Source organism: Manacus candei, unplaced genomic scaffold (assembly GCF_025592945.1).
Source record: "Manacus candei isolate 608988 ecotype Guabito, Panama unplaced genomic scaffold, ASM2559294v1 h1tg000085l, whole genome shotgun sequence".
In the NCBI taxonomy this organism is placed as follows: Eukaryota; Metazoa; Chordata; class Aves; order Passeriformes; family Pipridae; genus Manacus; species Manacus candei.
In genome coordinates, this window is record NW_026138133.1 from 1036187 (window position 1) to 1049016 (window position 12830).

A 12830-nucleotide genomic window follows, 5' to 3' on the forward strand; every position below is an offset into this window, starting at 1 on the left:
ATTTACAACTTAGTGTTCATTAAAAAAAAAAAAAAAAAGTTAAGGCAGATCCTCAAATGTGTGTGGCTACACAAAACCTATAACTCATGTATCAGGTGAAGTTAAGTGTTATCACTTAAAATTTCCACTACATCTTTTACTAAATACCTGGTGTTTATACATGGGTATGAAACATCAGTACTCAAATTTGAAAATGGCTTTATGACCCACAGTGGCTTTTGGAAATATTTTATGTGCATTTACTATCACTACTGATAGTTAGACTTGAATTATACTGTCAGCTGATGATTATACTGATAATCATTACACCGATGATTAAAATATTTTCTTCAAAAAATTGTAATTTTTTTTCCTTACTATTCCTCACAGAGATGCTGGTATGTTTTCTTTTGTGTGATACGTGTGCCAACATATCACATAAAAGATCTTTAAGTAATAACAGAAAATTCTGTATTTAATTTAGGAAAATTTGAGATTTCTTGAAGGACTCTCAAGTAAATTACAACTGTATCTTTGTGTCACAAACTCTCTCAATGATGAATCATATTCAATGCTAATTAATTTATTCTGTGATTTTTTAAATTTTTATTTTAAATTAATAACGAACTTTTTTATCAACAACTGGAATTTTTTACAGCATAGAAGAAAATGCTTATAAAGTTTTTTGAATAATTTTGTGAAAATTAATTTGTGTCTGATTTTCCTTACTGTTTTTTTCATCTGTTTTTTATGGGCACATAAAATAAACTTTACCTTCTCTAGTCAGTTTTTGTATAAATATGAGAAAAATTTCACTGTACCCATAATGTTTCATATATCCAGTCATAAATTTATAACTTCACTAATATTTAGGCCTCAAAGATAAAATATTGAGTTGATACTAAGACCTATTTGTAAGAAATAATACCTGAGGAACTGAAATATATTTTTCTTAAATTTCAGACTATATGTAATGAAAATCTAGTGCTTGCTCTTCTCCTGCTTCTTCAGAAGAGTTTTTTTCATTTGCCTTCACTACTGCATGTCAAATTCAATTCAGTTTATTTAAAATAAGTTCTCGAATTTGAATCCATCATGGGAAGTCCTCAGTATCTGATAATATCAAAACTTGAAAATACTATTATATGATACTATTATATAATTATTATCTATTACATAATAAATAATGAACAGTGATAACAGCACGCTCTTTTTTGTTTCTTTGTTTTGTGCTTTGTTAGCTGTTAGCTGTGGTCACCCTGGTAGTCCTATTTATGGAAGAACAAGTGGAAATGGTTTCAATTTCAATGATGTTGTGACATTCTCATGTAATACTGGGTATATTATGCAAGGACCAACCAAAGCACAGTGCCAAGCTAACAGGCAGTGGAGCCATCCACCTCCAATATGCAAAGGTAAGAATGCAGAATATACAGGTGTCCAACTAAATGTTGGAAATTTAAAGTTGAAAACAGAGGGTAAAATGACACTGTCATGACAAAGTGATCTCCCTCTTACTGAGAGACTGACTAACTAGCATACTAATCATATTATTAAGGATATTTTGTGATTCTATGATTTTTCACATTCAGCTTGCCAGGATAACTGTTGCAGAGAAACTTTCTTATGTGCCTGTAGTTTGTATTGATTTTTTTAAAACCATTCCTACAAGTTCCTTAAGCAAAATTATGCAGAGATAATTAAAAACTTAAATCCCAAAATGATGTGCTCTGCATTTTTGCTGACATAGTTCTAGTAGATGCATAAGAAAATCTGTATTTTTCTTCTCTTATTTTTCCATTGAGCATCTTTATTTTTAATTTTTTTTTCTAATTTGTTAGCCAATTTTTAATTCATTTGTGTTGGTTCTCAATGCTCTAGATAATATTCTAAAAAAAATAGTATTGTGGAATTAGTATTGTGGAATTTGAGTTTTCATAAGTACTTTTAGAAATGTTTTGCCACATTGTCTTTTTAAAATCTGTTATGATTTTTTAAAATATTTTAATTGTTTTTATTTTGAAAAATGTATTTTTTGCTGTAACCTGCTTGAACATATGCAGAAATGGTGTTTTCAGCATCTTCTCTACAGCTTCTATGGATTTTTGTCTGTACATTAACTAAGTCATATTATATTTTTATAGGAATTTTATTTACTATATTTTCCTTCTAATAGGTGTTCTCCACTTTCATTTGATCACTTTGCCTTTAGTGATGTTACCAAATAGTTTACAGAACTTAAGTTTCCAAGGGACTTCTTGTTGATGAGAAGATATTATTTTTAAAATTTACAATACTAAACACTGTGTGTTTAGGGTACCTACTTAATCTCATGTTCAGTCCAGTTGTTCTCAATCACCTCGGTACTCTGGTATTGCAGAGTAATATGTCAATGTATCTGATAAGTTATTGATCAGTAAATAAGTTGATCGGTTTGCTTTGAAATTTTACACAGTCCTGAAATCTTATACTGGTTTTAGAACAGACTTTAAAACTAAAAAGAATTAACTTTGTGTAGGGCATCATTAATTGTGTCTGTCATGTGCAGTGAAATCAATTCTGATGAAAATAATTTTATTTGCTTTGAGGTTAAATAACAATAACAACAATACTACTACTTCTACTAATAACAATAATAATAGTTACCCTGCATATTTGTAAACTGCCTAAAGTGAAATATTATAGAAAAGGCTGCGCACCTTTACGAAGACTATATTTGCAATTGTCATATAAATTCAACAGCACACTTGTTGTTATACTATTTGCAATACGCTAAATAGCTAGTTTCCTAGCCAACTATAGTAATGGTGGAAAACTATTGAAATGGTCAAAGTTCCTTCTATTTTATTTCAAGTGCTCACTATTCCAGATTAATTAATAGATTATTTTCATTACTTTAAATACATGCTTAATAATATGAACATAGACAACACTCTCAGGCACATGGTATGATTCTTGGGGCTGTCCTATGCAGGGCCAGCAGATGGACTTCAGTGATTCTTGTGGGTCCCTTCCAGTGCAGGATATTCTATGATTCTATGGTTGTTCAACTGACATGAGTGATAGGAGATCATTTAAAGACCATTTTAGGAGACTGTATTTGTATGACTCTCAAGTCTATGCTCTTTTTCTTTTTAGTGGTCAATTGTTCTGATCCTGGAATTCCTGCAAATTCTATAAGAGAAAGTAAAATAGAACATGGAAATTTCACATATGGCACAGTGGTATTTTATGACTGTAATCCTGGATATTTTTTATTTGGCTCTTCAGTTTTAATTTGTCAACCAAATGGCCACTGGGACAAACCTCTCCCTGAATGTATTAGTAAGTAGATAATGAGTTTACTTCTGCAAAGAATGTGGGCTAGACTGGGTACTATTTTACACAACATTTCCATCAGTCTCATGACAGCAATTACGATAATCATGTTTAATATACATTTGTGTGTGGGCAGTACTGATGAAAGGTCTCAATAGCAGCTGAAGCAGCAGTTAGATTGTTATTGCATGTGGCAAATGGGGCAAACAATAGTCAAAACAAACACCTCAATGCTCCAGCGTAATAATCCCTGATAGCAGGAACACAAGGTCAAAACATATCTATTGAATTTGCCAGTACCTGGCTTCCATTGGCCACAGAGTTCTTATCACACTGAAACCTAAAACCTACAGGATGCAATTTTTGACTTATATCAATACAGTAATTTCTGGTCTTCCTTCGGGACAACAGTTAGATCAGACTATCTATGAAGATACCAAGCACTGTAGAACTCCTAAAGTGTCCTCTGGATAATGTCCTCAGTTTACCACAGTAGCAGATCTACCTGAACATCATACTCATATGCAACCTATCCACTAAGGCAAGTGGATCAACACAAATAGGTTCTTTCTATTCTGGCTTGTCATGAACAACTTTCTAACTGTGACGTAGATATAGCCAGAGATGTTTCTTATGTTTTCAATTGGCTGGGACAGCTGATTTACCTGGTTCTCTATTAGTGTATGAAAAGGGTTTGGTTTACGGTCAAAATTTTTCTCTGAGAAAGGCTGAAAGCTTTATTTTCTAGAGATTAAAGGGAAAACAAGTTAAGAGTTTCTTATTTGAGAATTATGGACTGATATTTGCAATATTGTAGATATTTGTTCTCGGGAGGCTTCTCCAGTTCTGCTATTCTCTCTCTAAAAATAAAAAAAGTATGAAACTATTTTCTTATTACAGCTAAAACTTTAATTTATGGAACTTTTCCCTTTCTTTAATGGGATAAATAGTTTGATTGCAAGTCACAGTTAAACTAAAAAAGAAGTGTCTCTTGGTTTCACATTAAATTTAAAGGTAACATTACCATTTCAGAAAGAGAAATGTTGCTTAATAGTAACATATCTACAAAGAGAGCGGAATTTTAAGGTAAAGCTGCAAAGATTTCTTCTTTCTACATTTGTATTTTTAGCTCTCAGTCATTTTTTCTGAATTGTCACAAGTAATTTAATGATACAGCTTTTATTTTAAACTGAGCTTTGGGAGTAAGAGTGCTATCTATACTTTTGAAAGGGCATCCTCCCCTTTATTTGTGTTGTTTATATAAAGAGGTCAGTGAATTCTACCTGGGTGCTGTCCATGATATTTTGTAATGACAAGCTTACCAAAACTTATTCTGTTGCAGCTACTCAAATTTTTTGTAAGAACCTTTCAGCCTCTGGAGTATTTTGCAAATTATTGCTGGAGAGGGACTTTTTGCGAGGGCATGTATTGATAGCACAAGGGGTAATGGTTTTAAACTAAAAAGGGTCAATTTAGATTATATATAAGGAAGAATTTTATATTTTTTTCAGTGAGGGTGTTAAAATAGAAAAGAAGAACTTTTTGGAAACAAAACGAAGAATGAATTAGCATTAGCAGAAAAAAAAGAAATACAATCAACTTTTCATATGAAATCCTAGCCTGAAAATATGAATACAAATTAAAGTTTGTAGAATGCATAATCAATTTAAAGGTAGCATTAAGGGTACTATACTTTTTAAGATCAGTTGTTAGGAATTCAAGACTTTTAGGCATAAATGTAAACAAAAAAGGGAAGTGTGTATAGAAAAGCCCAAAGCTGTAAGCTGTAAGGTACCAGTATGATATTAACTTTTCCTCTATGACATCTGAATAGGGCAAAAGAATCAATCAAGAACAATACAGATAATAAAATATTCTGAAAAACTGTGAATGTTTTTCACAAGAAGAAAAAGTCTCATTTTGTTGAATCCTGCATGATCAACATGTCTGTTTATTAACAATGTTCCAAGTTTGCAATCTCTGCAATAATACATAATAATAGTAGATTTTAGTTATAAGGAATTGATTAAAAAATAACATGCTGACATCAAGTGCTCAGTATGTAAAGCTGACTATTCTGACCATTTTACTGAAAGTCCCGCAAGCCTAAAAGTTGTGCACAGGGGTCAGTGACACTAGGTAGAAGCAAAGTCATTGACATATCACATTCCTAAATCCTTTGTGGGGCTGTTGGGAAGGTTCTGCACCTTGGAAGTTGGACCCTTGGAAGAACATAAGTGCAAAGCAGTATATACATAAATTAAAGCTCTAAGACCAAGAATAACTACTAAAGACAAATCACACATGATTTTGGTTATATGCTGTGTTGTACAATCCCTGTACTGTTGCCTGTATCTGAAATGCTATGGAATTGAATACATCCTCAACCCTGATCAGGCTTCTGATTTGGATTTTCTTTTTTAAATAAAAAAATCCTACTAAAAATAGTATTGAATACAATGAAGTTTTGGTAAAAACTACAGTTGTATGATTTAAGGGCCTGTTCTACTACCCTGATATTTGCAGCTCTAATTTGTGTGTTTCATGGTACATAAATATAAATATCTTTGGCCGAGATAAGCCACATGCCATAGACAGGTGTAAGATAACAAGAAATCAAAGATACAGGCCTGGATTCATTCTGTGAACACAGTGAATTTGGCTTATGAATTTTAACTGTATATTTCCTGAACTTGACATATTTAGTTTGCTTTTAAATTAACTCTTTGCTCTCAGTTAAGAGAGATGAATTTCTGCACATTCTCTACCACAGCAGTGACTTGGGCAGATACTGTCTACATGTAATTTTTCTATGAAGAGTACAAGCATGAATGTATGTTTGTGTGCGTGCATGTGTTCATGCCATAAAGATCAACTTAGTGAATGAGTGGGTTTGGACATTGATATCTGTATCTAAAATACCTTTTTTGTGACATCTCCAAACATTTATTTCACAGCTTTTGGTCTGAAGTATATTTTGCATTCTAATCCCATGATTTTACCCTTTTCCCACATACCCTAAAAATGTCAGCCTCTTCACAAACTTTACGTATGCAGTTATGAAAATGAAAATTGCAAACTGTTTGATCAGTGATAATAACCTTTTTTCATCTCCAATAATTATGCATTGTAGTGATTGACTGTGGACATCCTGGAGTTCCTCCTAATGCGATCCTGTCTGGTGATAAATACACATTTGGGTCTACTGTCCATTATAGTTGCACAGGCAGACGATCATTGTTAGGGCAGTCATCTCGGACATGTCAGTTAAATGGACACTGGAGTGGATCTCTCCCTCATTGCTCAGGTAATATTTCTGAATTAATGATTATATCCTGAAGTTGTTTAAAATTTATTTTGATTTTTTCAGAAGGTCATTTAAAAATCTGAAAAATCACATATGGATGGAAATAAAGTACCATCTCAATAGAAGTAGAAAAAGTAAACACAAAATAAGTATAAAGTATCCACAAGAAAATAATCTGGAAGAAGTAGGCTTTCTTGGTGACATTTAATATGAAATTCACAGACTGTGGAAAGAAACTGGTACTTGAAAAATGTCTATTGATTTGATGACACCTCAGGTGTAATTTGATTGTGTAATACATTCCTCTGTATAATAAGGCTAAATGGGCTCCACATAATTTCAAGGTAGGATGCTTTTTTTTTTTAGGAAACACTATCTAATCCTCATAATAGATTAACCCTCACCAAAGTCAAGATATGTTTTCTGAACCACTTATTGCTTAGGAATATTGTGTTTCACAACTTCAGTTTGATTCACTTTAACAGCAGCGATCAAATGAAAAACATAAATCCAAGTCACACGCTAATTTGGGATTTGGCTAAATCCCATTTGTTTTTGTAGACTATTTAAACAAATATTGTGATAAATGTTAACCTTCTTATTAGTTTTAATTCTTGGTAAATACTGGGGGAGGTTCTTTCTTGTCATGCTCATGTTTCATTATATAACTTAAAGAAATCAGTGGGGTTTCTTTAAGTTACGTAATTTAGAGCACTTAGATAACTTCAATGGCAGAAAATAAGTAGAAAATAAGTGATGTTTTTTCTTCGATTACAGCTATGCCAAAGCTAGAGGTGAAAAATAAATGGTATGCAAATCTGACTACTGCTATACTAGTTTCACACTAAAAATCCAAGGTTCTTCACAGTATTAATAAATAATAGAATCATAGAATGGTTTAGGTCAGAAGGGACCTTTACAAATCATCTAGTCCAACCTAGTAGGGACATCTTCCACTGGCTTCATCTAACAGTTTTTGTTGGAAGGGATCTCCAAAGATCATCTAGATCATCCACCCTCACCGCAATGACAAGGGACATATTCCACTAGATCAGGTTGCTCAAAGCCCCGTACTACAACCTGACCTCGAATACTTCCAGGGATGGGGCATCCACAAGTTCTCTAGGCAACCAGTTCCAGTGTCTCACGGAACTCATCATAAAAAAAGTCTTCTTTATGCCCAACCTAAACTTAACCTCTCTTAGTTAAAACTGTCGCCTCTTGTCCTGTCACTACAGACCTTGATAAAAAGTCACTCTCCATCTTTCTTATGTATTTTATACATTGAAAGGCTACAATAAGGTCTTCTGGATGCCTTCCTTCCCTTTTTCAAGTTGTACAGCCCAAATTGTCTCATCTTTTTTGCATAACAGAGGTGTTTCAGCCCTTTGATCATATTTACGAACTTCCTCTGGACCTGCTCTAACAGGTCCTTGCTCCTGTTTTATAGGGAACTTCAGAAATGGATACAGGAGGCCAGATGGGGGTCTCACATATTCTAATCCTATTTTTTTTCCCTGCCCTCATCTCTTCAGTGTATTTAGTTATAAACTGATTATGTCAGCTACAGTTTCAGAGCATGCAATTTTACAGCCCTTGGCAGAAATAGTTGAAAATTAATATAAAATATTAAAATAAAACTTCTTGGTTAAAATCTTGCATTAAATTCTAAAGCATTGAAAGAATTTTTCAGTATCTGAACCTTCCTCTGCAAACTCTTAGGAAGCTAAAATGTGACAGAACCTAGAAAAATGGAACACGTAATTTAATGCCTGAACTTTCTATAAATAAAGCAGAAGGAAATTTGACATAATTAGAACAAAGATCAAGTTCTTATAAGCTTTGATGTTTAGAACTCTGCACTAGAAATCACACCTTAATGTAAAATAATCTTATTTAATAAATAATTATATATTAATGCAATTTGCAAATTCGAACTATGTTAGTAAAAAGTGAGTTTGCAGTTTACATGCATCAATATTTGTTTTGGAGAAAAAACCTGCCCTTTAGATAAAATCTAAGGCTACTTATTGTAGTTTTCCATGGTCTTCATAAGAAAAAAAAATTAAAAATCTAAACTGTGAATTACAAAAATAATTAAAGAATTAAACAAAAATATCAAGGAATACAAATAGGAAGCCTGAAAATACAGATGGAAATATCAAAGAAGCCTCACTGAAAATAGGACTATTCTTATAGTAATTCTTCTATTGAGTTAAATAAGTGTTGAAATATCTTGGGTTAAGCATTTCAAAGTGAGGTGCATTATTTTTTTTTCTAATGATGGCTTTTTTACCCACAGATAGGAAACTCTAATCAAATCTATTTAATCTTTCTCAATACATGAAGAAACATTTCCTTGACATAGATTTAAATGTTAATTATAACGAATCAAAATGTATAGAATACAAACTCCTCTCTTATTTTCCTTAGCTGTAGCATACCAAACTATAATTCTGGCATAGTACAATTTTGAGATTTTGTATTCAAATTGTATATCTGAAATGTTTTCTCATTATAAATAATTTGCAGTTCACTATACAGAACTTCCATATTTTGTATCTAAAAATATGTAAAATCATCAGCTAATGCATATTAAAGCCTTAAAATTTGCATATTTTTATATTATTGTTAATAAATAGCATAGAATGTTCAACTGAAAAAAGGTACAGCATGCTTGACCTTTTCATATGTGAAAAAGAATTGAAATAGAAAATGCTAGGTCAGTGAAAATAAGATAATCAAATTATTTCACATCAACCCTATGACAGTTTCTTTTTTGTCACATGACACTGAGCTAGAAGGAATTGTCATGTCCCATTGATATATATTGGCATTCAGAAACAGTTTTCAATCATCATGTGCACATCAGATGGAGTCAGAAATTTTCTGCAACATAGAATTCCTCGTAAGTGCAGCAGGGTTTTATGCATACTTAAGTAGTCTAAACACCCTCCATTTCATTAAGATTAAACGTCAGCTAAGAATTTGTTACACATGTGAGTGAAGGATGGCTCATAAATTACTGTAAAAATCATTTAGTTGAGTCTGCATGAGGTAATAAAAATATGTTCTCTTATGATATCATTGCTTATATCACTGTCACTTCCTGATGTGATTAGGCATTCAGAAAGATTATTTCTGTAACCTTCAATCAAAAGAGCTGGTGGTTAGCCTTCCTAAGATTAAAAGTGTAATAATTCACAGTAATAATTAGGCATTAGGAAAGAACACATGATTTCATTTGGAAGAGGAATATGTGATTTCTACTTGGCTTAGCAAATAGCCTATTTTAATTTTTTCATCATAAAATTATTTTAGGCATACTGCCAAGTAACTTGTCACAAATTGAACTGCTTTGTGAAGACTTTGCAAGTATAGAATAATGAATAGGCCCTGTTCAAATTTTGTCATAACCTAAAAAATAATACTGGCAAATGTAAGATATGGATTCCCAAAAAAACCTTGATATTTTAAAAAGATGCAGCAAGCAGACTGTTTTCAAACAAGAGGGGTGTTTGGTTGGACACAAAGTATTTTGATAGTTTATAAAATGTTTTTACTTACTATAATCTGGAACTATTTGCAATTTCTTTTTAATCAGGTTTGGCAGACTACTTTACTGATCTGTGTCACATAATGAAATGCATAAACAGAGAACAGCCTAAACTTTTGAGTCTGTGATTTTGAACCAGACAGTTCTTATACTTACTTGAGTTAATTTGCTATTTCTGAAAGCATTAAAATATATAGTACCGTGTACTCCTTGGATATATTGGACTAAAACAAGTATTTGTCATATGCCACACTTATCATAGGAAAGTAAGCTAGTTCTACTCTTCTTTTTACTATCCAGTTCTGTACATACTTTTGTCAGCAAAGAGATGTGTCCAACCCTTCACTCTCACCAGCATTGGTTACACACACACAGTGCCAACCAAGGCAAGAATAGCTCTGTTTTTCCCTCCATGTGCTACTTCAGGCTCCTAACTTCTCACAGAACCTCTAGATAGTGAGTTTTGGTCTTCTGCATACTTGGAGTAGGCAACTTTATGTACTATTTCTATGTAAGAATTTTTCTTATTATTGCTATTTAAACTTAGATAAACACCATAAAAGTATGGCTATTCTACATAACACAGCCTTTACATAATTGGAATAATTCTTTCTAGCTGATTCTTGAAATATTTCGCCTTTATTTACAATAGTGTAACTAATTACAAAATAATGCAGACATTCTCACAAAAATATTATTATGTTTTGCTTATTTTTTGTATGGAAAACATCTGTTTTATTTGCAAGTTGTTAAAGAAAACTGTAATCTATGGGCAAAAACCTGAACAGTGCAACCCCTAGAATTCTAGAATTCAACTCTTTAGTACTGAAACTCAGTATAATATGCCTTCATCTCTTATGACATAGAAAACTGTCTTAAGGATCTTTAAAAAGATAAAGCAGAAGTACATATTAAAGGATTCAAACAACTGACCTACTGTTCAAATAGTGTGTTACCTAGAGCTTCCCAAAAATTATCACCATAACTAAAGATTTAGATATACAATCTTTTTGATATTTTTCTTCTTCTCCTCCTTTTCCTTTTTTCCTTTTCCTTTTCCTTTTCCTTTTCCTTTCCCTTTTCCTTTTCCTCTTCCTTTCCCTTCTCCTTCTCCTTCTCCTTCTCCTTCTCCTTCTCCTTCTCCTTCTCCTTCTCCTTCTCCTTCTCCTTCTCCTTCTCCTTCTCCTTCTCCTTCTCCTTCTCCTTCTCCTTCTCCTTCTCCTTCTCCTTCTCCTTCTCCTTCTCCTTCTCCTTCTCCTTCTCCTTCTCCTTCTTTCTTCTTCTTCATTACCATGTTGATTATGATAAGATCTATATACAACAGATAGTTGAAAACATTAATGCTCTATCTTGGAATTTGCTTAAAATTTTCTATCTAAGGGAGACTATCTAAGGCAGTTTTGAAGGGATTTTTCAACATTTCTGTAAATCAGGGAAATGCTTCAGGTTTAGTATGCATAAGATTGTTGACTAGAACTGTCATTCAATTGTAAAACTGTTTCAACTCTAATCATTCCACCATAAAACTGTATTAAAAAAGAATAAAAAGTATTTTTTGAACACTAGTTATACGGAAATAAGAAAATTGTCTTTACAATCAGGACCTTGGTTTTCCCTATTATAAATAAAAAATGACCAAAGTTTTGTGGTTGTCTTTTTTTTTCCCTATTCTTATTTGATTATGTTATCAGAAGTTTAGTATTAAGGGAATTTGAGATAATTATAATTCTTTTTCTGTACTTATATAAAATAAGTACAAAGAAATTAGTGGAGAATTGAGTAATTTTGTAATTACAAGGACTCATTCTCACTGATACATATGGAGGTTTTTTCTAAAATATAAACATAAATTTATTTCTAAATACATAGAAACCTACATTTTAAATCCAGTATCATAACAACATTTCATATTATTCAATCTTTGTACTCTAAAATCTAGGTGATACAGCTGGTTCTTGTGGTGATCCAGGTATCCCAGGTCATGGGTCTAGAGAAGAAAACAATTTTAAAATTAAAAGCACAATACATTTCAGCTGTGATATTGGATATATCCTCCATGGCTCAGAAGAAAGAACGTGTCTGGCAAATGGAAGTTGGACAGGAAGACAACCGGAGTGCAAAGGTAAATCAAAGAAGATCCATTCTAAAGAAAATTCATTCTATTTTTAAACTGTATTTTTATTAGTGTTAACCAGAAAACCAATTTTACATTGCCAGCTTTGTGTTGTGAATAGTGTCATGTTAAAAGAGGCAAAAAAAAAGAATTTTCTGTCCAACCTGTGTTAATTTAGTTTTTGTCTATCAATGTTCCCCCCACCAGGAGATCAAAGCCTTTTAATGTCCGAAACAATCTGTTAGAATCTCACCTAATTAGACTCTTCACTTAACAGATTCACTGAGACTGACAGGATATTTGATATCTTTTTATATAAGGACTCCACTTAATAGCGATAGAAGAACCCCTCAGCAGGTTTCTCCTAAGAGTTATTTTGCCATTGACAAAATTGTCAGCACCTAAAAATGTACTCACTCTAACAGTTCACAAAATAACACGTTTAATAATACAAATTTGTGACAGTTTATGGGGTTCTTTTTGTCTGGAATAGGGTCTAACTGCAAAACACACTTAAACTATGTGATAGTAATAATAAAGCCAAGCATAGGTACACA

At 32.4% G+C, this 12830-nt stretch overlaps 1 protein-coding gene across 4 annotated transcripts in view; it reads left to right on the top strand.

The window, feature by feature from the left end:
* Positions 1–12830, top strand: part of CSMD3 (CUB and Sushi multiple domains 3) — a 619378-nt gene that overhangs the window by 561475 nt on the left and 45073 nt on the right. For all 4 annotated transcript variants that reach the window (XM_051812144.1, XM_051812141.1, XM_051812142.1 and 1 more), the window contains 4 exons: positions 1221–1394; positions 3118–3303; positions 6431–6604; positions 12100–12282. In XM_051812144.1, coding sequence (XP_051668104.1) covers positions 1221–1394; positions 3118–3303; positions 6431–6604; positions 12100–12282 — 717 coding nt within the window. The remainder of the gene's footprint in view (positions 1–1220; positions 1395–3117; positions 3304–6430; positions 6605–12099; positions 12283–12830) is intronic.